Source organism: Strix uralensis, chromosome 25, assembly GCF_047716275.1.
Source record: "Strix uralensis isolate ZFMK-TIS-50842 chromosome 25, bStrUra1, whole genome shotgun sequence".
In the NCBI taxonomy this organism is placed as follows: Eukaryota; Metazoa; Chordata; class Aves; order Strigiformes; family Strigidae; genus Strix; species Strix uralensis.
The window spans coordinates 7,421,990-7,447,732 of record NC_133996.1 but is presented as its reverse complement, the minus strand read 5'-3'; the positions used below and the strand labels follow the sequence as shown (position 1 = coordinate 7,447,732).

The following is a 25,743-nucleotide window of genomic DNA, read 5'->3' as shown; positions in this document are numbered from 1 at the left end:
GCCAGGAGTCCAACCCAGCGGAGCGTCATCTCCCCTAACTCTCAAGCCACTCAGCACGTGCCAGAGAAACAAATCACCTCCCGTTTTTTTTAACATCGCCCCAAAAAAAGCCAAACCGGGCTCCAGCTCTTGCTTTTGTAGCCGCTGGGCTAGCGGGCAAGGGGAAATCCCAGCCGAAACTTTTTACTTTCAATCATTAAAGCGAACAGATTTGAGTCTGTGCCCCCCACAGAGCAGATCCGGCCCGCTGCCACCATTACACTGTCCCTTTTTTTTTTTTTTTTCTCAGGGCACCGCTTTGCACTTTAAAAGACTTAAAAACTTTTAAAACGCTCAAGAGCCCAGATGGATTCAATCACGGCGAAATGCTTCCAACGCTGTCGGATGACAACTGCTCTTGGGGACAGACTCTTTATTGTTTATAATGCTCCTTGCAGCGCAAGAGGCTATAAACATCATAGAAGGGGACAGATAGTTATATAACAAACTAGGAGGAGGGAGGAGAATTACATTATCCTAACAAGACACAGATGTCCGCTTTCCCTACTACGGAACTGAGTCACTGGTAGCTTTTCATCCTCAGCGTGGCTCCTTGCACAACGCTCCCCGGCGCACTAAGCCAAGTCCAGCTGCCCGTTCTTCAGCAGGGAGAGCGCACGGTTCGTGGTCCGGTTGAAGATGTCGAGCTCTCGGGCAAATTTCTCAGCCGGGACCACGAGTTTTCTCCGGCTGTCCATGCACTTGTTGTCCAGCACCAGAGAATTGGCTTTGTAGCCCATATCTATCTGAATGCGGTGAAGTTGTCTGTAAAGAGCGTCCAAGGCATCCCTGGGAACAAGCAGAAGCGAGAGGAGTCGGGTTCGAGCACTGCATTCCCTTCCCAAATTGGACAAGAAACACCCCACCTCCCGCTTTCTGGCAGCAGGAGCCTCTGTGCAGCGTTTGCCCTTACCCAAAGGACAAACGCATCAGACTGTCCCGGTGTGCAGCAGCAGCGCTTTGGGTCTGTATCAGCAAACCCACACGCTGCTCCTGGAGATGTGCGCCCTGGGAGCCCACACCAGCCCAGAAATTCTATTTTTTCCTTTAGTTTTCACCCATTTTTTCCCCCCCTTTTAGAACTGTCCGTGCCTGGCTGAAGTCAGTCGAGCAGGGACCGTGGGAGCCCCTTTCACCCTCCCAGCACACAAACCCTGCCCTGCCTGCACCCCCCTGCCCAGCCCAGCTCCCCCCCAAGCCCAAAGACCTATTTCCACTCCCGATCTCAACAGACACGAGCTCAAAGCGCAGCTTCTGGAAGTGTGGCCAGGTCCGGGGCCGCACATCACCACAACCCTCCCTCAACGCGGGGCTGCTGCCCTGCCCCAGCGAGCAGGAGACTTACTGTGACTCCGCCAGCTTCTGCCCGAGCGCTCGGATCGTGGCCCCCAGCTGCTGGACCTCAGCCGTTAGCCCGTACTGGACCTGTGCAGTGGGGAGGGAGGTGACACCAGTTAACAGGGCTGAAGGGGTGTTTTACAAAGGCCACAGTTCCCTCGTTCCCCTTCCAGCCCAGCTCTGACATTTATTTCCTCGCTTTGCCAGGTGACTGTAGGATCCATTGCTCAGACCCTCTGTAGTTTTCTCCAACGTGCATCCAATGTTTTCCAGACCCACGGGAGCCCCCACCCCAGCCTGTTCCCCCAGTCCCTCGGGGCAGGGAGCGTGCCAGGCGAGGCCGGTACCTGATCCCGACAGCGCTCCACACCGGGCCGAGAGGTGCGGGTCTCCAGGCGGGTGTGGGCCACTTTCAGATCTTGCGTTTTCCTCTGAAGATCTTCCTCCAAGCGTCGGATGTCCTCCTCCATCTCAGCAATTTCCTCCAAGATCTAAGGATAAAGCCACGTATCAGGAGGGAGAGCCAGGGATACAGACTGGACAACAGTCCCTGGGCATCCCAGGCTTTTGCTGTGCTGGCAGAGGATTTTAAGCAAGGGCTGGTGGGCTTCCGAGTGCTGAACCCCTCTGCTCATAGATTGGGGATGGTGCTGCTGGTGTTTTATGGCCACAGCAGTTGAGAACAGGGATGAAATAAAAAGGGCAAAACGTGGCACTGCTGCTGAGAAATGCCAGAGCAGGAGCTGTGATAGCAGGAGGACGTAGGGTGTTGCAGGGATCATACATGTGCCACTTAACAGCTGTCATGTGGAACCATGCTCAGGCCAAGTAGCTTTCCACAAAACAAACAGCCTCTTGGATTCAATTCCCACCCAAGGTTGTGGTCAATAACCAAAAAAGCGACATTTACATTCTGCTCCTGCCATTTCAGTTCGTCATAGGCTCTTTCCAGGTCTCTAATCCTCTTGCGCAAGGCAAACTCTGTAGCTACACGCTGAGCCTCCAGCTCGTTGTCTGTCTGAAGAGAGAACAGGCCCCTGTCACACACATCTAGAAGGTGTCACCCTCCTGGCTGCTGCCTGGGAGGTTGGGACAAGCCCATGGGCAGAACCAGGTGGGTCACGCACCCCCCGGTAGCCAAAAGGCAGGGAGCGATGGCCCAGTAACGTCACCTCCAGGGGCTGAGGCTGCTGCCAGCTGTGCAGCGGAACCAAGCTCCCCATTTAAACCCAGAGGGCAGCTGCTCTCAGGGGCCCAAAGACCCCCCTCCCCTGGCCACAGCCAGCCCGTTCTCCCACACGGGATCCCGAACGCCTGCCCCACTGACTCCCGGCCAAGGGACTCGTTTACCTGCGCAATGGCAAGCGCCGCTGCTGCCCGGAGCCCACTCGCGGCTTTCATTTCCGCCTCAGCATGCTCCTTGTTGAACTGGCTGGTCTGTTCCCACTCATCAACCGAAGTTGATCTGTGAACAAATCACCAGTTATGAAAATAAGTTGAGTGTTTGCAAGACAGTTCAAAAGGAACCACCTGCTGCAGGCCAAGGCGGCTTTGTGCTGTACAAAACCATTCAGGAATTCTGGAGGTCACATCCCATCTGATCTCCTCCCTGCACCAGCTGGAGATCGCGACCCCGCAGCTCCCGCACCGAGGCCCAACATCTGCTCGGAGTGGGGACGCCGCCAAAGCGGGCTGTGAAATGCCAAGCCAGCGAGGATGTGCAGCAGCTCCCCCAGCAGCTGTGCCAAAGGCCGACACCACGCTACTTGCTGTCACCCACAGCCCAGCACCAGGGAGGCAGGGCAGCGGCTTCTCCGGTTTTGTGCTCACAATTTCGGTAACTCCCAGAAGTCTGTAGCTTCACAAGTCAAGAGCCACAACAAATCCCAGAAGCCAACTCCTGCTCCAGGCTCTCTCCAAAACCACACCCATCAAGCCAGGATAAAGCACCCCAGGGCTCTTTCAAGCACCAGCACGGATTTGGCCACACAAGGGCAGGCTCTTTCCTTACCCGTCAGGGACCCGCGTTGGGTTGACCTTGAAGGAGATGTTGGGAGAGTTTACGCTGAGGGATAAGCAGACACGATCTATTTCCAGGGCTTCCATCTTGCGCCGGTGGTCGCAGCTCAGCTGCTGGCGAGCTTCCTGCAAGCGGCTGCAGAGAGCAGGGTCGGAGTCAGCAGCGAGCACGCGGAGGCGAGAAGCAGCTCTCAATCTCCAAAGCTTTCATCACCACGTCAGTCATCTTTGGAGAAGGAGTGACGAGCTCCTGCCCTCCCATGGAACTGGGCCCACCCGGTAGCGCAGCGCACCCTTTACCGCCTGCCCGCGCTCTGCTCTGGCGTCGCGCTGGCGAGCTGAGCTGAGCCGCCCACCCTGCGGCAGCGACCCAGAGGGATTAGTGCCGGGGAGCTTTAGCACCTCCAGGTCACTGGCACAAGAGATCTGTCCGGGTCAAAACGTTCTGAGGATGGTTATGAAGCCTCCCTTGACGTGTTCTCCCCTACAAACCCCCAGAGACCTTGACCACCAGAGTGGTTCACCGCCCCTGGCCTGCTTGCCCATCTCAGCGTGGTGTTTAAACTGCTGGGGCCAAGGAAGGAGGGCAGAGGCCGGACAAAAGCTGTGTCATTCGCCTCACCAGAGCTGTTCGAAGGCTTCGTTCACTCGCTGCTGCAGTTCTCTCTTGGCTTTCTCAATCCCCTTCACCTCCTTGTGCAGCTCCTCCTCCACAGGGTCCCTCACCACGTCGATGGCGCGGCGGCTCTCGCGGAGCGTCAGGCACTCAATGGCAACGTCCAAAGGCAAGTTCTTTGCCTGGAGGGCACGTTCTGCTGCTTCCTTCACCTGGAAGAAGCAGCCAGCTGGGCGTGGTGGGGCTCTCCTTCAGGGATGGGAGGAAGGAAGGAAGGAAGGGGAACCCACTGACACCCTTGCACTGCCCATCTTTGCAGTTCTGAAACCTTTTAGCAAGTCTGGAATGAAGAACGCGAGAGCCAAACACATCAGTCCTCTACACCTGCTATTTGCATTGGGAATCACACCCTGCTGGGGGCTGACGACTCCAGGAGCAGCAGCCTCTGGCTTTAGAAGTAAAAGAATCAGAGATGTCCCACTGCCATTCTCTATTTAAAATCAAAGATTTTTGACTGATGGTGTGAACATATTTCTCATTATCCTTCAGAGCTTTAAAAAAACCCCAGCAAAAACCACCCAAACCCCCAAACATGAGCACGCAATGCACAGCTCCATAAACCGGCTCGGCTCGGCCAAGAGCACAGGGGTTTGCTTTCCAGGAAGTTGTTTCATCAGGTGCAGAGCTCAGTACACCTGCGATCAGCTCCCCCTGAACTCCATATGGGCTTGCCCGTTGCAGAAGACAAGCCTCAATTATTTAACATCCCATGTTGAGCATGTAAGCTGCTTTCCAGCCATCTGCCTTCCCAACATACTTTGGCTAAGGCATCGATTTCCACATCTATGTCTGCGAGGCATTTGTCCAGGGTCTCCTTCCATCTGTTCACGCTGCTGATACGTTCAGCCAGGCGGGTTTGGTTGTCATGTTCATCCCATTTCGTCTGGAATTAGAGGAGAAATGCCATTACTCTTTTTTAAATTGCAATTATGAGTCTTGCAGAAGCCTCTCCCTGGTTTTCAGTACCCCCTCAGAGGGGTACAACACGTTGCCACTTGGTCTAATAGTCGTCTACACAAATGGAGAGCACAGAAAACACCACGAGGTGCAACGGACGTGAGAATCACACCCAGGGGTTTCACAGTACACACGCATCGCTGCACATGGGCTTACAGAAAGAAATGTACATATTTAGCAGGTTCTACAGAGGTAAAGCCTCCTCCTATTCCCTCGTCCTAGATCTAGACGCTCTCCCATGCTCCTCAGCCCGCTATTCTGACAAACCTGGGAGCAGCCGCCCTGCCAGAAGACCCACCTGGTTGTTGGTTTCGTTGCGGAGAGCTCGGGCTTCCTGCCGGACTCGGTGGGAAGCAGAACGCTGGCGTTCAGCGTCAGCTGAGATGAGATGGGAGTTGGTGTGCCAGTCCGGCACCGCAAACCGCTGTCCCGGCTTTACGCTCAGCGTGGCCATCTCCCTAAACAGGTGACTAAAAGGAGCGGAAGATTTTTGTGTTTATTCATGGAAATACACCAGAAATGGAGACGCATCCACAGACTGGAAAGCTCTTCAAGAGACAAGCAGCAGCAAGCTCTAACCTGGCATCTCGCCCAATGCAGACACACACGTCCACGCAACGGGGAAGCACAAGGGCAGGTGATCAGAGCCAGCCTCTGCCCCCGGGCCAGGAGCAAAGCCCCGTCTGCCCGTCTGTCCCCAGAGAACGGTGCTGTTTGCAGAGACGGGGAGCCGCTCACAGCACCATCTCCCACGCGGTATTTATTGAGCTTGGACAAAATGGCTGATTACAATTACTGATTCTACTTTTGTTACAGCTGCGTAGGCTCAGCCCAGGGCTACAGTCCCAGGGGACCCGAAGGCTTTGCAGGATCAGTATCAGGTTTGCAGCCGTCTTCCCCACTGCGAAATGGACAGGAATTGCAGAGACCACTCAACAGGATCAGAGCAGACCCCAAAACCCCCGCAGTCAGGTGGAGTTCTGGGGCAGACAGACCCCCCGGCTCCAGTATAGCCTGTGCCTGTCCCCCAGTCCTCTCGGACACAGGTAGTTGGGACAGAGCTCCTTGGGCCATCCGCACAAAAGGCCGCTGGGGAGGAGCAGCCGGGGAAGCCCTAAAGGGACGGAAACCCTAAAGGGAAGGGGTCCTGCCCCACGGCAGGCAGCACCTGGGGCTGTAGGGCACAGGGGCCCAACCCCCAGATGGAAGGGGGGGGAACAGGGAAGGGGCTCAGCCCCCAGCTAGGAGGGACCCTCACCCTGGCAGGGCACAGGCAGCTCCTCCGTGCCAGGGCCCTGCTGCTCGTTCGGGGCCCATCCTGCGCTCAGCCTGCTCCCCCTTCCTCCGGGACGACCACTGCTCCTAGTCCTGTGCCCTCGCCGCCAGGCCCCGGGCTCCGTCCTGGCTCCCGTCCCCGCCTCAGGGCCGGTGTCGCCGCGGGGCCAGTTGCCAGGCACGCACGGGCCCGTTGCTGGGCAGCAGCGGCGAAGCAACAGAGCAGGGAGGGGCCCGGGGTGCAGGGGGGGTACAGCACCGCTTGTCTCTATTACAGTTATTAGTGAAAGTTACACTGCAAACTGAAGCAAAAGCAACAAACCCAGTTGTTATTATTATTAAAAAAAAATAAATCCCAAGAAAATAACCAATAAAGCCAAGCGGGCAGGGCGTCCTCGCGGCAGGGAGCAGCTGGGGGGTCCCAGACCGAGGATCACAACACGCCGGGACCCCAAACCCCTCCTAACCCTGACACGGACCCGGTGGGACCCGCAGAGACCATCGCGCTCCCACGACAGCTCTCGCTTTGCGGGCAGCGGGAGGATTTAAACGGCCGCTCAGAAGTTCTTCCCTTGTTTTTTTAAAAAAAATTAAATGGCATTAAATCAAACAGAAAAGGCTGGAAGTAGAATCCTTTCCTGGCAAAAGGTGTGGCAACCACGCCTGGTACCCCCCTCCAGATGCCACCTGGCTCCTGGCCCCACGGCTCAGATCAACACCTCCATCCCCACCCACTCCTGCGGACATGGCTTTGGAAATAAATTAAAATGAGGCAAGTATTAAAAAAAAAATAATTAAAGTATCAGATACGCATTTCAAAAAAATTTTATTTTTCAAATGAATACGGTTCGTTTACAATACACCCAGCTTGATGGTATCTAAAGCCAGTAGAGATCTGATGACTGTTGTGTACTATACACAGTCGTACAGAGGTTACAGATGCCTACGAGAGGGAAGGAACAGTGAAAGAAGTTGACATTTTACTGTGCTGGAAAGAAAGCAACTCTTGCAACAGGTAGAAAATTTTGGCAAGAACAATTTGTCTGGAAAGGGAGAACGGGCAGAGGACACCGCTTCTGCTTAGCAAGTACATCTCAAAACACACCCGACACATGGTTTCCCTCCCACCCCGCATGGTTGCAGCCCACATCCGCAATACAAATAGGCACACATGGTCAAGATGGTTAAGTAAAAATAAAGGCTTTTACCAGTTTGTTTGCCATCCACCTACGATCTATTTGTGCAATGTCTCGAGTCACAGCTCTACTTTATTCTTGAAACAATTCCCTTTTGCTTTGAAAACTCTCAGTACCATCATGGTGGGAACACTTTCAAGTTCCTACTTAAGCAATGGTAACACCAAAACGAGAGGGGAGCAGTTACCAGCATATGAGAAAGAGCAAGACGTACACATAGAAGGGAATCGCAATCCACCGGACTGGTTTATTAGAATTTTATTCTGAAAAGGAATCCCAAACAGCACAATATTTTTTTTTTTTCGATTTAAACATATGGTATTAAATACGCAAAATTTATATGCACGACATTGCTTCCAGCAGTCTCCTAAACAAATACAGCTTGATCACTAGCAATGTTTATGGCACACACTATGCCACCTGAGCCACCTTCTCCTGAAGATACTTTAATACCCATATTGGCTCATAACCGAATGCTACCAATTACCGTGAAAGCTTTAACGTAATACCTTGCTGATAAACAATGTTCTTATCTATAATCAGACACCTCCAGGCCAAAAAACAGCCTAGTTTTTCCCCATGACAAGCAACAACACTATTTATCCACCAATAAGCTACCTGGGGAAGCTTAACTGCTTACACCAAGGGAAGAAACAAGAATACGACAGGACGATCTGTACCCTGTGAGCCCAAAGCGCGTCACCTAACCTGTGAAACGCAGGATGTGTACACCAGTGTCGCTGGTCATGGCAGCAGGGGCTGGGCAACGAGCCTGTAAAAATCAACATTTCAGACCAAAAACTCGTTCTGCCAACTCTATTGCTGTGCTGAGGCTAGCTTTTCAAAAACGGCCTGCAAAACAGACACAAAATGCAGCTTTCTAGAAGCAGGTTTTTCTACAGGAAAACAACATTTAGTTGTCTCAAGGCTAGATTCAACACTGAAAACTGTAGAAATGAGAACATTTCACTGAAGAATAGAAATTAAGCCCAAAGAAAACTAAAAACTATAGCCACAGGAGGAAAGTGAAGCACAAAACCGAGTACCCAAAAGAAGCCATTCTCCACTGCAAAGATGCCAGAAGTCAGAAGACAAACTTCATCTCTAGCAGTCCTCCTCTCACCGAGTTTTTTTTGGCGTGCAATTTCCCTCACCAGTTAAAGAGCACTACTCAAGTTTCCACTTTGCTGGCACACCATCAGGTTCAAAAACTTCAAAAGGTTCTTTAAATTTAGCATTGCTCCAGTGGGTATTACTTTGCTATTACGTCTGAGTGAACACTAACCGGCAAGACATGGATTTTCTATCAAAGAAACTGGTTTCGAATATATTTAAGAGATCTGCAAGTGTAAGCATAATGAGAGTTTATTAGTAACTATTTTAATAGCTAATTTTTGCACACCTGTACTTAAAAGGGCTGTGGACCTATGATTTGTGGGCTAGCATAGCCCTGAACTCAACACATAGTCATATTCTTCTGTATTGCTAGATAGTATTACAGTAGGTATTAATTTTCCAACTGCCAAATGTGTTTGAAAGACCTATATGATTCTCAGCAATGAAAAAAATCCTTTCATTTAAATAAACTTGCCCTCTGACAGTCTGCTTTGCAACAAATGGATTACCTTAAAAGAAAGCAACAGGCAAACATCATGGGACCAATCCCCATGGCCTTGCTCGGGCAGAGCTGCGATGCAAGTAAAGAGCACAGGCTCAGGTCAAAGACAGGCTCCAAACAGAACGGAATTAACTGAAGATGCAAACTTGCAAGAAGGTGCACAGGTTTGTGTCAAGAAGTTAGCACTTCCACAATATGGTTCATCCTCAGAACACCTAATAGCGAGCTCTTGTAAGGCGATGTGAATCATCATAAACATTTTCAAGGTAGGGTGAAAAATGAGGCAGAATCGTTTCCCCGAGGTCAGAGAGGGAACCCATTTCAGAGCCAGCGTTGACACCAGAGTTCCTGGGTGGATAACTCTTCAATATCTCAAAACTCCACAAAATATAACCTATTTGAAAAGCTCTTCCATTTCAGTCTGAAAATCCATTTTTTTAGCAGCTTTAAGCCCAAACTAGCATCTAAGGACACAGGTGCCTACTTCTGCACAGCACACAGTCTACAACAACCTTCCCTCTACTAGTACCTCGATATCAGAGGATGGGGAATCTTTTCCCCCCTCGTACCACTTTGCTAACTCTTCCCACACCCAAGAGACCATACCATTTTGTACGCAGACGTCACTACCCTCAGCTGCTGGCAAACTGCTTCTCGAAGAATTATCTGTGATGTTTAATCCTCACCTCCATGTTCCCACTTAATCAGACCTCTGCACTGCTCCCTGACATTCCCTGGACAACATTCCTCGTGTCCTTACAGCCACCAAACGGGGGTAGGGGGGAAGAAGCAATGGAGTGTATGAAAAGCTGCAGGAGCACAGTGAAGAGTGAAGACATTACTGGACAGGCAACATTCAAATAAAGGCAGAATTAGTGATTCTCATTAAATAGAGAAACATATCAAGGTTAAATTTTATTTTAAAAAATTGCAAGTCTACCAGGAAGTATGTTTATTTGACGACATTACTCTCCAGAAACCACTTATTTTAAAAGCTTCTCCTCTCTGGGTAGTTCTAATTCCAAATAATTCAGGGCTCGCTTTGATTAAGTAATTCAACGCCAAACCAACTCCACTCTGACCAAGGACTTCAAGCTTTAAAAACAGTTCAAGAAAAATACTAACCATACTACCAATACAAACACAAGCTTTTTCCAGCTCTGTTCTTGATCAGAAAAAGGCACATGCTTGCTCTCAGTAAGTTCAAGTCCGACACAAACAGTTCAGGACACCTAAGCTAATGTTTGATGTTCCCATCAATCTCCCTAAAGGGCTCGAGCTGACCACAGCTTACCTGACTGTCATCACCCAGCTCCCACCCAGTCCTAGGGGCAGTTGCTTTCATCACCATCGCACTACCACCACCCCTCACACCCAGAGCTGATTCACCTTCCACACAGCTACAGCCTCAGCATGGCTGGTTGTAGACAGGCAGCGGAGGGAGAGTGATCCTGCGGGAGGGAACAGGGAGGTAGGTAAGAGCTGAAGAAGAGCAGAGCAACCGTAGTGCTACAGCAAAATGAACTCTACAACTGCCTGCTGCTGTTTTTCTTGGTAGCCAGGCACGCTTCAGTGTGAACCGCGTGAAAATTGCAACCAGAAATCTATCAGAGCGTCCATGTTTTACGGAGGGGTCAGATGTTGCTCACAAACCCCCTTGGCTCCGCTGTTTCAAATAGCACCGATCGACTGGAACCTATATCTGCTTCGGCCAAGTAAGGTAGCTTCGAGGTTGAGATACAAAACACAGTCTGATGTAACTGTACAGTTGTTACAGGCACTGCCACCCGCTTCTCAGCACGGTCCTTTTAGGAGGTGAACAGGCACTCAAAAAAACCACAGGAAAATGCTTTTCCCCTCTTGTATTAGTTTTTGAAGTAGTCATTTGGGGTCTTTTGGGGTAAACTGTGGATGTAAAGATACAGGTTCATGAGGTTCTAGCAGCATGAGATTTTTTCAGTATATTCAGTTTTTTCAATATTAAGACAAGTTTCCTCCTTGCATTTTTTAGAGCTTTCTACTATTGGTTTAATAGCACAGTCACCACTATCACTTCTCCTCTTCACAAAACGTATAGCTGAGTCAGTTCAGTTTTAGGATTAATCCCAGCACGATTTACTATGAGTAGCATCAATTACAGCAAATCCTCAGTCTCCAACTTTGCCAAGAAGGCGGATGAAATAAAACTATCCATGTGCACTAGGTTGTTGGGGTTTTTTGGTTTGATCTGTTGTTTGGTTTTTTGTTGAAGTATTTTAATAGAGCATCTACATCTTCAGCGGTTTATTAGCTTGTATTTAAATTGGATACTTTAAAACATCATGCACCCTCCAATGAATGCAACAGAAACATACAGAATGTTTCTACTGTAATTAAACCCACGTGTGCTACAGTTCATCATCACCAAGGCAAGACTTCGAGGAAGAGATCTCTGCCTAACAGCAACCAGCATCACCAGACACAAGGCCATTTCGTTTCTTTTGACAGAAAGAAGAGGCAACTTCCTTCTAAATCTCAACAGCTTCAGTATCAGCTAAATGTAGATAGAAAATAAACTAGTTGATAGGCAAGGGAAGAGATGGAGAGTATTGCTGCAAACAAGCTGATGGTGCGAGATTTTTGGCCCTTTTTAGTCTAAAAGGTAAAAAGCCTACTACTAAAAGGGATAGAAGACACAGTTTTGGCTCAGAATTTAGACTGAAAAAATGCTTTCTAAATCCTAGCCTAATAACATTAAGAAATTTGGAATATAAAATCATTTAACATCATTGCAAGCTTAAATACCAACAAAGTGGCATTGGGCACTGTAATAAGACAAGAAAGTTGGTAACAAACTACAAGAAACATCAGTTCATTTCTCTAACTTGAATCAGAAGAAATCTACACAGCAAAAAGGTACTCGGTTCATCGTCTGCGTGGGCAGCACAAGCGGGAGCGCTGCATTGCGCGGTCATCGGACAGTGTCCCTTTCAACAAAGGGGTGTGGGCAACTCCAAACAGGGGCCACTGCCCCACGCTGGGACTGCGTACCCTAAATATTTCCTTGATCGCGTCCAAATTAAGAGATGTCGAAAAGCTCTGCTTACTCCTAGAAAAAGTCCGGACACGAACATATTCCTGCAAAGATACCACTTGCAATTGAAGTGGGAGTTTTGCGCTTAAGCTCCTGATATTCAAAAATATCCTGACTGACATCAAGTTATTCTACATCTTAAATGCCCAGTACTGTATAAACAGTAATAAAATGAACACAAAATAATTTTAGTTTTAAAGAAACAAGGTACCAGTTAAAGTAGTCTGTCTATTAAGCTGTTTTATTCAGTCTCCTCTCAGACGTGACTAGTTAAGCTGACTTTGGAGAAGAAAAACAAAACATTCAGAAACTTCTCCCAACTAAAAATAAGTGTTAAAAGCAACACACAGACCAGACACACAGACCTATGAGCTGCACACAGATTACCAATAAATATACAGAAACACCACAATAAAGGACAAGGTTCATCATAAAAGAAAAAGTCCGATAACTGCTATTAAGACCACTACAAAAAATGAAAGTGTGTATTTTTTGCAGGCATGTGCAAGCACATTACAGTGTAATCAAAGCAGACCTTTGCTATTATTATTACTTTATGCAGCATTACAAGGTTACTGAGGTGCAGTGTTTAATAGTCTAGTCTACAGCTTTTCCTGACCGGAGGAATGCTCACCAAACTCGCTCTGGACCCACACCCTCTTCCACCGTCGGAGCGGGGCAGCACCCCCCGCCCCACCAAGCTGTTTCCATCCCGAGTATCAAACTCCCAGCTGGGAACCCCAAGTCCCACCGATACGCACACGTCACTCCTTTAAACACACAAGCCACACGCGAGGTCTGCTCACAGCAGGACTGACCGTCTCCTAAGTCTTCAGACAGCTTTCAGTTTGTCTACTTCATCTTTGGGAGCCTGCTACATCTGAGAGCTTACATCCTTCCATAGCTATGGATTCCCTTTCAGCACTAATTACATTGCCCCGAGAGTCCCACGCTGTTGCTTCTCCTATGCTCCCCCCCCACCCCCCCCACCCCCTCAATGTGAAGAGGTAAATTGCATTGACTAAATCAAAACCGGTTCTAGCCTACCAGCTGAATTTGGTGATCGCTCCTCAATGCCTCTCCCTCCAAATGAAAACACCGTCCTGGTTATTCTTGGTCCTGACTCAGAGAAGCTGGTGCTTGAAAGTACCTGAAAGATACCATCAAACACTTGGCATTTTCAATAATTTATCTTAAATTTTCAGCCACTGGAAAATAAAAATCTACAGCACCATCTTCTAAAAAGGCACTTTCTGAGGACTGTCTTGCTTAAAAAAAAATAAAAATCACTCCAAGTTTTAAACAGTGGAACAGATTTGTTTTAAAAGGACCCTACGTTAACTACCCGTGTTAGGTGAGGGGGTACCTCAGACAAGATTTGAAAAGGCCAGGGCATGTGGGATGGAAAGTGGATGGAGTCTTTCCATCGACACCCTTGTTTCTGTAAAACCGACGCTGTGGTATTTTCCCTCGCAATTCCTTCCCCTCCATATGCACCTTTGCCTACTCAGGGACAATTTGGTTTTGTCTTAGTGTCATAGAGATCAGGATTCTTGAGACTCTGCTAGGGAGGTAAAAGGTAGGATCCTGTACCTATCTCGTTCATACCTCAACTACTGAAAGTACAAAATCTTCTACTAGCAGAAAGCATCAATTAGCTCAAGCTCTAACCACTATCTTTTCAGATTTACAAAAAACGATGAGTGAACTGGCTAAGTGAAGTTTTATTTAAATATGTGCCAAAACAAAAATGATATCCTAACACCCAGTATCGATCTAAAGTACCATCTTTGGGTAGAAAAGACAGACAGGAATCTTTCCCTTTGACATCCCTACGGATTTTTTCACCAGATCCAACCAACCTGCAGTAGCAGCCACAAAACTCCACAGCACTGAAAGGGACAGAGTATCTGTCTGGCGTGACCAGAGACTAAGATGGCCATTTAGAAACAGCGATCTCTGAAAACTGAATTTATAGTTTCAACGTACATAACCCGAGCTTTTGATTCCTTGGTTATAAAAGTGCTTCGAGTACTTTTACGAGTTCACAAAACGGGGAAAATATCAAAAGAGGACAAGATATGAAGTGTAAAAAAAAAAAAAAAAAAGGCCTCAGGCTTTTTTAAGTGTAGGCTGAGCTTGGAATTTCACCAGAGCAGACTTCAAGACTAGTAGAAAACCAGTAATCGTAGCTGGAATTTGTACAGAAGATGACTATCTGGTATCTTATGTTGAGCATTTTATAGGACAAAAATTCGTACATGAAGAAGTGAAAATAGTTTAGGACCAATAGCATCTTGAAATAATTTGACTGACAACTTCCAGAAACCCATTTTACTCCTGAAAACCATTTTTGTGGCCAAACAAACTTCCAAAAGGATGCCAGAATGAACCCTATAAAAATAACTTTTGGACACGTTTAACCAGATTACACACTGAACAGTAATACAGCGATCCTGAGTAAAATGGCCACGGCTGAAGTGCCCTACAAAGGGAAAAAAAAAAAAAAAAAAGCTACTTACAGTAGAGTCAGTCATTCTGTTAGCAGATGTTGCAAGTTTAACGCCTCAACTACAAAACACTCTACTTCTCTCCAAATCTGGATCTACTAGTCGCCAGATCGCAGGTTCCGGCCCAGCTTTCTGCTCGGTTAGGAGCAGCAGTGCCGCCAGCCCCGGGGAGCGGCGCCGCAGCGGCGGCTCTGCCCGGCCGGGACCCCGGGGCTGCTCCTTCCCCAGCCCGCGCCGGGGCCCGTGTGCGTGCTCCCACCACGGAAGCAATTAGTGGCACTTGTTAAGTACAAGTGAGGTCTCGGTGCAGTCAACTGGTACAGTGTCTTAGGAGACTGGAACCGTTTTTCTAGGTAGGCATAAAAGCGAGGCCAGTACGTCTGCAAAGTGAGCAGAACCGCCAGCCTTTGCCCACGTCCCTCTTTGGACTATGTACAGGCAGCTCCCGGCAGGAGAGGGGGATCTGGTACGCCACTCAAGATTTCCCCAAACAGCACATAAACTTTGAGATTTTTTTTCTTTTTAAAGGAGAGCAGGTACAAAAATAAAAGAAATCCATATACTCTGAAAATATACTGGAAACTGCCACCACAGATGAGGTACCATTTATCCCGACCCCCCACCCCCAAACTGCAAACATCAAAATATATATGTTTTTAAACAAAGGAAGAATATCTGGCTATTTAATCTCAGTTAAAATGACAGCACCCTTTGTTACACTTGATATTTCACACCATTAATTCTCTTTTGAAAAAAAACAAGATATCTAACTAACCTTGATTCCTTGCTTATCTCCTCATTCCTTAGTGCAGTAATTGTCCATCTCCATTTAAATAAATATAGCAGCTACAGCATCATAAATGTGTGGCCCTCACAACGCCAGTAACTTGATATCGTAATACAAATAAGTATCGGCACTTTACGTAGATATTTGCAAAACCAAGAATAGAGATTAAAACATCCAAATACTCTTCACATGAAAACCAGGTAAAATGCTAGCTTTACAAGTAATTTAAGTCACTTTCCCAATGAAGTTTCTTTAATATTTTTTTTTGGTGAAAGTAGCAAGCAAAAAAGCTTCTCAAATCATAGTCACTGAGAGTGGGCAGGATGAGAGGCGTACAGTGTCTTTGAAAGGAGCGTGAAAAGACTTTTTAAAAAGGATTTTTCTCCTAAACGCCAGAAATCCACAAGAAGTCTTTGTAAAATAGTTTTTCTTTTAAAAATTCTCTATTTTAAAACAATTTTCTGTAAAAAGCCTAACCTGAACCTTTTATAAACAGAACTACTACCTAGAGCGCTTCTACGAGAAAACTGCCAGGTCACAGACTCAGAGGAACATTTGAGAGACTCACTGGGACGGCGCCTGGGCCCCGCCGAGCTCCCGGGCGAGCGCACGGAGGAGCCCGAGGCCGCCCCGGCGCTGCGGCTGCAGCCGGCCCTGGCCCGCGGCTCCCCGCGCCCCGAGACCCCCCGGCACGTCAGGGTCGGCTCGCCTCCCCTCCTCGCCCTCCCGCCTCCTCCCCGGGGACCCCCAGGCCACTAGCCAGCTGCCCACCGTCACGACTATTTCCAGTGCAATTTTAACTTTGCAAAGTTAGTCTTCTTACATTATCTTCCTCGATATTCGGAGATAACATCTGTATATACACTAACTGTTAGTAAAGCTCTTTGAGACAGTGTTGTGAACAGCACTACATACATTTCAATACAATATACAAATGCACAAAATACAGTACTTTGTTTTCTGGCAGAAAAGATGGGGGAGATTCATGCCTGTTGAAGCAAACCGGGCTCAGATTTTAGGCTCAAAATACAGTATATTGGCAAACAGCGGATTTCATGAGAATGACAGGAGATAAGCTACTTATACCAACCCACTGGTTTTCATGTGGAGAGCAGGTGGAGTTCAGAAGGGCTGGGATAACAGCAATGCCCATACAAACGATCTGCAGTATATATACTATGAACCAGTGCAAATAAAAACAGTCAAAAATGCAGTTCACGAGTTTACAAAGTGCAAAACTCCCCAGTCCCCCTCACTGAATAAATGCTCGTCTCTGACATCTTAAATATTGTTTTACCTTTAAAGTGGAATGAAAGAGTCCCATTAATTTGTTTCACATTTCAGTGATTTAACATGTTAGAACTATCCCAGCCCTCTTTATTTGCAAAGTGAAATGAAGTTACCAATAACTTAATTTTAAAAGGAAAGTCATTATCAAAGAGGAAAAAAGCCTAAAAACTTCTATTAATTCCACACATTTTACTGATGTCAAATAGATTTAACTAAGCATGTAAAAACTTAGATCTTAATAAAAAACCCTTTCCATTTAATTCAAATATCCACCACATTTCAAAGCCAAAAATACGGCCAATTCCTTTGTTAAATCAAAATACTGCAGTGACAAGTAAAGCTTGCAGAATTCTAGAAGCATTTTTGCTATTTTTTGATTTAAAAAAGGAAAATTCAAGATTCCTTCTGACTATAAAACTTTCCTTTCAAAATTAAGGCTTTTACTTTGTCCTTTTAAAATCATGGAGGTGTCCATTCTTCCACAGTTAGTGGTACAAACACTGCTTTAGTACAGCTCAATGGACACAGTTTTTCTTTAGAACGCTTATTGCACTAAAAGATAGCAAAACAAGTTGTCAGTTTTTTAAAAATAAACATGGTTACGTTTCTAAAAAATAAAAGTTGATGTTGACCATATGTTCTGTAATAATTAAATTAAAGCATTATTATTACTCTAATAAATACAAAAGAAACAAAAGGAAGCTAAACTTCAAAAACACATACGTATGAAATCACATTAAGGTGTGAGAGGCAGCAAGTAAACTAGCATTTTTCTTTTTTCCAAAAAGACCTTAGCTCTAAAGTTTCAGTTCTGGTGTTTACTATATTTAATCCCATAAAACTTGGGACATCTGATCTCGTGTGAAGCTTCAACGTATTTGACTTGCTAGATAGAAAATAATTGAAACTTTTGGACTAGGTAAAACAGCAGCTTTAGTAAATTCACCAGGGAGCAAGAAGAGTTTGGATCACTACTGCCTGCACATAATACCGCTAGTTTCTTTGCTTTTTAAAAGGGAACTATTGGAGCTGAGAACTCCAAAGCTGTGAAGAAAGACACAAAGGCAGCAGTTGGCTAAATTATGTTCAAATTATTGGATTAGTGTGCAAAACATCCTCCCCCCCTCAATTTTTTCTAGCTAGGGCTGTACATTCAAATGTACTTGGATATGTTCACATTCGAATGCTTGATGGCAACACTGAAAGATTCCTCAATGCAGTGGGGTAAAAAACTTAATTTTTTTTTTTTTTTTTGCACACTTCCCTCCCCCAAACAATCATTGTGATTGCTCCTATAAAGGTGGTTTGCCTTTTTTTTTTTTAAATGACACCATTGAGTTTTTTATTTTGTTGGGTTTTTTTTTTTTTTTTGCAAAGATAGTTGTGCTGCCGAGCCACTTGAGGTAAAGGCCTAAGAGGATTAAACTACGAGAAATTAAAAAAAAAAAATGATGGCGGTGCTTCCGTGCCACAAAAGCAGTTGGCTGGTTTCATATTGCATAATAGTGCTGTGTTCCTCGATGAAGTAAACAATCTTCCTTGTGTCAATTTAAGGGTTAGCCTCTCGCCCCTGCACAGTGTCAACTTCAGCACGATCGGAGGCACACCCCCTAAACCAACCCCACTGGAAACATACATTGTATGTGGATTCATTTTTCAGTTCTTCCTTTCAGTGAGTATGCTTCCATCTTATTGACTTAAGCGAAGTACATCGTGCGTAAGGTGTCTTGGTGAATTTGTACAGCCTTCGCGAGGGCCTGTGGATCTCTCCCATTGCTCTGTCCTGACACATGGCTTCCTTCAGCACTGCAAGGGAACGAGAAAAAGACAAGCAGGGCTTGTCAGGTCAAAAAGCTGCCTTCACATCTCCCCAGCGTTTAGGAGAGCCACGGGGCAATAGGAATAGAACTGGACACTGAGAATAGAACTGGACACTGAGAATAGAACTGGATACTGAGAAGAATCTACTTGTCTGTTCACTCAGCAACCTCAAGGCTTCTGACAAATCCCTTTACCTTGGCTGCTCAATTCATTCATCTAAAAATAAGCCCGTTACAAACATATTGATGGCCCGAAGGTTATAAAACACTTCTGACGTACACAGCAGAGTTAGGTAAGTGGAAGGCACTTAACATTTGCTTCCTTCGTGACTACTCTAATTTTAAAGCGAAAAACTAAATGTGTGGCTTCATTCCCTCAGACCACATCAAGGAAATAACTGAATACTTTATTAAACTAAACTTAATTCTTTTAATCTGAGTGTTATTCAGTAAAATCCACCAACCCACTCTTGTCTGATACTGAGCTGCAGCTGTCAGCAATGATTATCTTAAGACTAGTCCCAGAGGTAACAAAAATTAACTGCAAAACAGGCAGTAATTATCTACAGTCAGATGGTTTTATGCCTGACAATGGAGCAAAGACCAACGGAGACAAAAACTTAAGCACACATTTTCATTTACCTGTCATGTTCTTTGTCCACAAGATGGTATCGTGCTCTGAATGCTACCAGATGAGCATAATACGCTGGTGCAGGTATAGAAACCGATCGTGTACAGCGCACATATGTGTGGCAGAGCTGGTAAGTCAGCAGCTGAAGTTCATCTGCAGTAAAACAGTTATCATCCCACAAAACATGATAGTGTGAGGGACGGCTGGTACCCTAAGAAGAAGGGAACATCGATTCACTTATCTGGCTTTTCCATACAATCGAGTCAGATTTTTAAGTTCAGAAAGGGCCAGACTATCTAGTCTGAACTCCTACATAACAGCAGCCAAAAAATTCAGTCTTATGTCAGCCCTAAATATGTTTAAAGATGAATAAGTCTAACATTTACATGATTATGTTACTCTAATTATTCTTGCTTGGAAAAAACCACATGCCTTCTAGATAACCCTCAACGATCAAAACCTGCTCCCAGCATGACTAAACCATGATTACACCACCTCTTAACCACCCTCAATTAAAACTGTTTCGCACCAAGACACATTTCCCAGAGAAATAACTGCTGCTTTTAATTCTTTCCAATTCCTTAGCATCCTAACTTAAAGCATGAACACTAGAAATGGCTCCACTATTTCAGAAGTCAACTATAGAGTTCTACACAAACACATACACTTCCTCACTCCCACGCAGTGTCGTCCTTCCTGCAGGTTCAGGAGTTGCATTGCTCTTTGGCTTTATGGTGAATCAGATTTTTACAAGTCACCGGTATCAAGTTTCCCCCAGATACACCTTTCACCATCAGTACTTTAACGTAACACGGAGTACAGCTCTTAAGAACTCTCAGGAGTTCACTATTAAAAGACTGACTTGCACTCACTTTGAAAGACTCTTTTGGAGTGAACACTCGTCTTCCCTCCTGCTTCCCCCCACACAAGGTGTGAAGCACTAGAGCTAAATCTTGCAGTGTAACTGAATTAGGTCAATAATCGTCTTTTAGCCAGGCTAGAAGTCTCTCATTTTAAAACCAAAACCACATAAAGTATCAATTTAGTTGAGACTTCTTTGTGGCTTACTATATTAAAACCAACGAGCTGCAACTACATCTGGCATTTCTGCTTCAACTTATACTGATACTATTTTTTTTCCCAAGGGGCCTGTATACGATCGTACCTGTATTCCAGCGTGGCTACAGAGGTAAAAATCAAACTCATATGGATGTGTAATGTCTGTATCTACAGTTGTTCCAGCTGGAATATTGCCACTTCGTCCAACCTAGAGAAAAGGTTTTGTTAAAAAGTGCAGCTAACAACTGTTTATACATCTCAACTGTAACTAAAAATACAAGTTTCTCTCAACACACACAAGGTTCCAGAGAGTGAACTGCCTCAGCAGTGTCGGGAACACGTCAGTACAGCAGCCTGGGATGTTGGACAAGGACACCGCGCGGCTCTACCATCTCACCACAGAACACTCCACCTACTGCACTTGAACTTTTGGTCTCAGGACGGAAGAGCTGCGCCCACATTTGTATTTAGAAATGTCACCTTGAGTTTGGATCGACTCAGAAGAACGGAAAAGTTAAGGGTTCCATCATATTATATTTTCTTCTATTACAGCTGCTGTAGACTTGGTCCTAGTTAGTTACATGAGTATTAACCACGGTTCACTGACAAAGACTAGTAGCAAGGTGCAACATGAAAAGCCTGATGGGGATTTTTTTTTTTTTTTTTTAAACATACTTAAGGTGAATGATTTTTCAATTTGGGGCCACATTTTTACTTATCAATTCAACCTCTTCCCTGAATGCAAAGACAATCAGATTGACAGAGAAGCCCATGCTAATATTTTCTCCAGCAGCGTGTTTGACATCAAGCTTCTCACATAAAGCTACTATAAGAGGGGGCAGCGATTACCCTTTCTGTTCTGTCAGCACAGAACAATCGTGTATGATGTCGCTTCTGCACCACAATATAGGTTATTCCAGGCTGGTAATCCTTCTCCAAACTGATGCAGGCTTCTCTAATGGCTAGCAGTTCATAATACAAAACCTACAAGCACAAGAACAGAATAGTTTAGGTTTTCCTTACACTGTATTCTACACACAACACCTAATAAATGGTTTGTAGTTAACACTAAGAGCAGCTTTGCCACACAATCAGTAATCTTAGGAAGTTCTTAAAAATATATTGTTTCCCAAGTTCTAAGACCTCTCCTTCCCAGACAGGAAAGAAGTTGCAACTTTTCTTACCCAATATTGCTTAAGAAATTCTCTCCTCAAAAGTCTCAACTATTTTGTGGTAACATTGTGTAAATGGAAAAAACCCAAACACTACAGCTATTCAAACATGAGAACTGGAGTTATGTGGTAACACAGTCCTTCAAGAAACCCAGAGATGAACCAACCTGTCGAAACTGTCCTTCAGAGACCCCGTCCCTATAGAAGATGATACGTGTGGGCTTGAACCGTGTGGACTTGTAGAACTGGATGAGCAGCTCCCTCACCATGGAGGCGAGATCTTGGATGATTTCTTGCCGGGGTCGCTGAACTCTCACCGTGGCACAGTACCGGCTTGGATGAGCATCCATACTACCTACAACCTTCAGAGGAAGATTACATGAGTAAAGGCTTCAAGACCAAATCTATTATCAAAAGAAATTAAAAGAGTAAAAACGCCCAGAGCAGCAATTTTAAAGTAAAAGATGCTTATGTTAAAACAACCACCACCACAGTAACATTTTTAACTGGAACTTGTCATAGGTACAGGTTTAAGACCTTTAAAAAGAGGTATAAAACTTGCCCTCCAAGCACTCCAAAACGCATCTGCAGAATTCATCTGCCTTGGAGTCCTCCCCTCTGTTGACAGCACACTAATGCATATTCTTATAATCCAGACAGACTCTTTTTCTTTGACATTTTCTCATGTTTTACACAGAGAAACACTTCAGTTTGCCCTAGTTACTTTAAACAATGATGCAGTTTCCGTAACTGCAGCCAATGCCAAGTAAAATATCAAGGGGACAAAATAGGAAGGGACTGACCAAGCACCCAACCACCACCTTCACCTCCTGGGCTGTACCAACACAAAAAGGTAAGAAGTATCAAAAACATTCCTGCCAAACCAGACCTTTAATTACATTTTTCTCCTTTAAAGATACAAAAATCATAGAATCACAGACTGGTTTGGGTTGGAAGGGACCTTAAAGATCACCCAGTCCCACTCCCCTGCCCCGGGCAGGGACACCTTCCACTAGCCCAGGTTGCCCAAAGCCCCGTCCAACCTGGCCTTGAACCCTTCCAGGGAGGGGGCAGCCACAGCTTCTCTGGGCAACCTGTGCCAGGGCCTCCCCACCCTCACAGGGAAGAATTTCTGCCTTAGATCTGATCTAAATCTGCCCCCTGTCAGTTTAAAACCGTTCCCCCTCGTTCTATCCCTACCCCCCTGATCAAGAGTCCCTCCCCCCTTTCCTGTAGCCCCTTTCAGTCCTGGGAGGCCGCTCTAAGGTCTCCCCGGAGCCTTCTCTTCTCCAGCTGAACCCCCCAACTCTCTCAGCCTGTCCTCACAGGGGGGTGCTCCAGCCCCCTGAGCATCTTCGTGGCCTCCTCTGCCCCGCTCGAGCAGGTCCATGTCCTTCTGATGTTGGGGTTCCCAGAGCTGGACCCAGCTGCAGGGGGGGGTCTCACGAGAGCAAATGTTATTAACTAACACCACAAAGCTGCATTATTTCCTTTAGAGTATTTTTGCAGAAATATATTATTTAACATGACTGCCATTCTACCTTGATTTAAAAATTAAAAAGCTAAGAAAGCAGTCTGAAGTATCAAGTAGTGGGTTTTTTTAGACATGATTTTTAAGAGTATCGGAAATGTGTACAAAGAACCAGCATAAGCCCTGAAAGATATCTGACAGACATAGTCCAGGAGTTGCATTTACTAGTCTAACATTTACCAAAGGTGAAAAAATAACACTAATTTAATAAAACTTACAGCAGCTATGGAAGGCTTCTTTCCATCTCCAGCAGGAGGGTGAGTGACATCAGCTCCCAAAAAGATCACTGGCTGCTGGAACACAGAAGGTCTTCAAAAAGAAAAAAGTGCTAAGTCACACTTGTAGATGAACAGTTGGCGCAAGGTTATTGCTCAGTCTGGGGTTTTGTTTCTATTCCAGCTAAGCTGCACAGAGAAGCCTTATCATCAGGTACTCTGGCCAAACTTAAACAATGAAATCTTTGTGCACAAGACGTGAACGTCGAAACCACCACAGCAGTCATTCCAAAATACACTGCCATTTAACTGTGGCATGATTCTAGTGGAGGAAAGCCACAGAGCTACCCCTGAATGGTACAGACAGCTTCTTAGAGAAACTACCATTCTACAGGACAGATAGACTCGTGCTCGGAGGTCAGCTAAGCACCACTTTGGTACTGCAACAAACGGCTGGGTGTGCCAGCACACACATCCTTCTGGCTTACAGGAGTTAAGCGGCAGGATGGTCTCCCAGTGCCTTTAAAATATTCTTCCATGCACCATTGTTTCACATTTAAACTTTGATTCCAAGCTCTCAGGAAGTCTTAGGAAAGAATTCTTAAGACTTGCACCTCAGAGGTTTTTCTGGCTTGCTACTTGCATTATGACTGCTTCCACTCAAAGCATGGATATACTCTAGTAAAGGTTAGAGTCAATCCAAATTTCTAGTCTTCAGGACCAAAAGACTTGTGCTTCTCCAGAACGGTCCATGTGAGAACAACAGGAACACACATGGGTTGAACCTTCTCACTGAAACCATCTCACCGAAGGCCCCTTATTAACAGCACATTGATACGTCCAACAGCTACACTGTGATGTTGTATGTTCTTAATCCTGCAAAAACTTTTATATTTCAACATCTTTAGATAAGCAGTTTCTCTTCAAATTTTTGATACTGATCAAACATTTGAAAAGAACCTTGGCTTAAGACCTAACTCATGGGCCAACAACCACTCAGAGCCCCTGCTAGAAGAAATCTAATTCTACCTCAAATATCACGTACTATTGCCAGAAGAATATATCAACTTAAAACTCAGCCACATTTACATTTTGGGTGCTAAGTAGCAAACGTAACCACATCTGTTAAAACAAAACCCAAATCAGTCTCCACGAAGAGTCTTACCGTTGGTGAGGTACAAGGATGTTGTTGATTCCTCCTAGTTTAACATTAATCTTCAGGCACAGATTTGATAGGGTCTGTGGAGATGTTTTAATGACGTTCTTGACTTGAACACACTGCGTGGCCATTCCCAGCAGTGTATCTCCCACACGCTTCACCTCCGCTGAGAAGCAAATATTAAGATACAACTTGAGTTCATTTGAAATTATTGCTGGTTTGACCTTAGCTTAAGTCACAATAATTTAAATGTACATCCTCTCCAAAACAACTTCCAACTTATCTGCATGCTCAGATCTGCGTCCAATTCATTTTATCTTCAGACACAAAACATTGGTTTCTAATATCTAAAGAACGGTCCTGAAGTATTTTCTAACATATGCCAGGCAGCAAATGTCTCAGAATAATACCCAACCAAACAGGTAAAGACAGAGGTATTCCCTTACCATACACCGGTGTCTTCCCTGGCAGGATGACGATGATGAGCTGAAGCCCCGAATAGGTGTTCTTGAGGTGTCGAAACATGGGCTCCACGCTGTCTGCACCCTGGGCGTATTTACAGAAACAGGGCTGGCCTTGGATCGGCATCCCTGCGTCTTTGGAGATCTTGCGCAGCTGGTCAGTGAAACCCCTAAAGAGGAGAAGTTTTTTGAATTGTTGCAGCAGCAAAGCACACAGCCACCAAAGCAGAAGGGGACAGAAGAACTGTGTTATGCAAATGAAGGCGATTCCAAATAGCTTTTAAAGTAGTATTTGAAAAACATTCATTATGTAGAGGCTGTACAGCTTTGAAGCACCACAGGCCAGAATTGGGAAAAAAAAGTTTAGGCATCTTTAGTACTTCGTTCAAGATGCTAGAAGGAAGCATACACAAAGCAGCAATGTCACAGGACCAGAACCCCACGGTGTGCCCGGGTACAGCGTTTTGACTGTAGCTTCCAGCAAGGAAGCAGAACAGCCTGGATTCTGTCCCTAACATCTCAGGTGATTAAAACCAGGTGAAACACTCATTAGAAGTCCTATACTCATGTTTTCACTAAGATGGCTTCATTAAGAGAACAGTCCAAAGCCTGAACCATGACATGCCTTACTTCAGTATTTCTTCTCTGCACTGTCTCTGTGTTGCAAAGCAAGCTATAGCCCACATTTTGATCTCAACACCAGTGTGAAACTGCTTCCCTCGCATGTCCCATACTCCGTGGCTTGGGGTTGCCACTGTCCGATTCTGTGGAAACAAAAGCAACAGAATTTCAAGTGACTGAAAAAGAAAAAGCCTATGCTGTTTCCAGTTTCAGGCTAACAAAAAAAAGTTTACCATTCAAACTCTGATCCCATATTGCACAATGCAACTGAACTGACTAAAATAGTCGATGTGCAC

At 45.7% G+C, this 25,743-nt stretch overlaps 2 protein-coding genes across 4 annotated transcripts in view; both read right to left on the bottom strand.

Moving 5' to 3' along the window:
- Window positions 1-399: 399 nt before the first annotated feature.
- TEKT2 (tektin 2) lies at window positions 400-15,266 on the bottom strand. Its single transcript, XM_074894204.1, has 10 exons — window positions 13,239-15,266; window positions 5,328-5,499; window positions 4,830-4,955; window positions 4,019-4,224; window positions 3,389-3,532; window positions 2,728-2,842; window positions 2,288-2,395; window positions 1,725-1,868; window positions 1,385-1,464; window positions 400-828 (listed from the first exon to the last, which is right to left on the bottom strand). Exons 2-10 carry the CDS (start codon window positions 5,481-5,483, stop codon window positions 615-617), a joined length of 1,293 nt encoding a protein of 430 aa, XP_074750305.1. The 5' UTR covers window positions 5,484-5,499; window positions 13,239-15,266; the 3' UTR covers window positions 400-614.
- Window positions 15,267-15,367: 101 nt separating this feature from the next.
- LOC141954549 (protein argonaute-3) overlaps window positions 15,368-25,743 on the bottom strand; it is a 33,288-nt gene continuing 22,912 nt past the window's right edge. For all 3 annotated transcript variants that reach the window (XM_074894201.1, XM_074894202.1, XM_074894203.1), the window contains 9 exons: window positions 25,457-25,590; window positions 24,812-24,996; window positions 24,372-24,531; window positions 23,210-23,300; window positions 21,628-21,822; window positions 21,138-21,272; window positions 20,395-20,496; window positions 19,241-19,440; window positions 15,368-18,584 (listed from right to left, as the gene is read on the bottom strand). In XM_074894201.1, the coding sequence (XP_074750302.1) occupies window positions 18,476-18,584; window positions 19,241-19,440; window positions 20,395-20,496; window positions 21,138-21,272; window positions 21,628-21,822; window positions 23,210-23,300; window positions 24,372-24,531; window positions 24,812-24,996; window positions 25,457-25,590 (1,311 nt within the window). In that variant the 3' untranslated portion in view covers window positions 15,368-18,475. The remainder of the gene's footprint in view (window positions 18,585-19,240; window positions 19,441-20,394; window positions 20,497-21,137; window positions 21,273-21,627; window positions 21,823-23,209; window positions 23,301-24,371; window positions 24,532-24,811; window positions 24,997-25,456; window positions 25,591-25,743) is intronic.

What these genes read in the sequence shown, in the direction of transcription:
- TEKT2 (XM_074894204.1), bottom strand. Translation starts at nt 5,483, where the DNA reads ATGGCCACGCTGAGCGTAAAGCCGGGACAGCGGTTTGCGGTGCCGGAC. An exon ending in GAAGCCTTCGAACAGCTCTG is followed by an intron (nt 3,533 to 4,018) that starts GTGAGGCGAATG and finishes TGCTCTCTGCAG; the next exon opens with CCGCTTGCAGGAAGCTCGCC. An exon ending in CAGAAGCTGGCGGAGTCACA is followed by an intron (nt 829 to 1,384) that starts GTAAGTCTCCTG and finishes GCTTGTTCCCAG; the next exon opens with GGATGCCTTGGACGCTCTTT.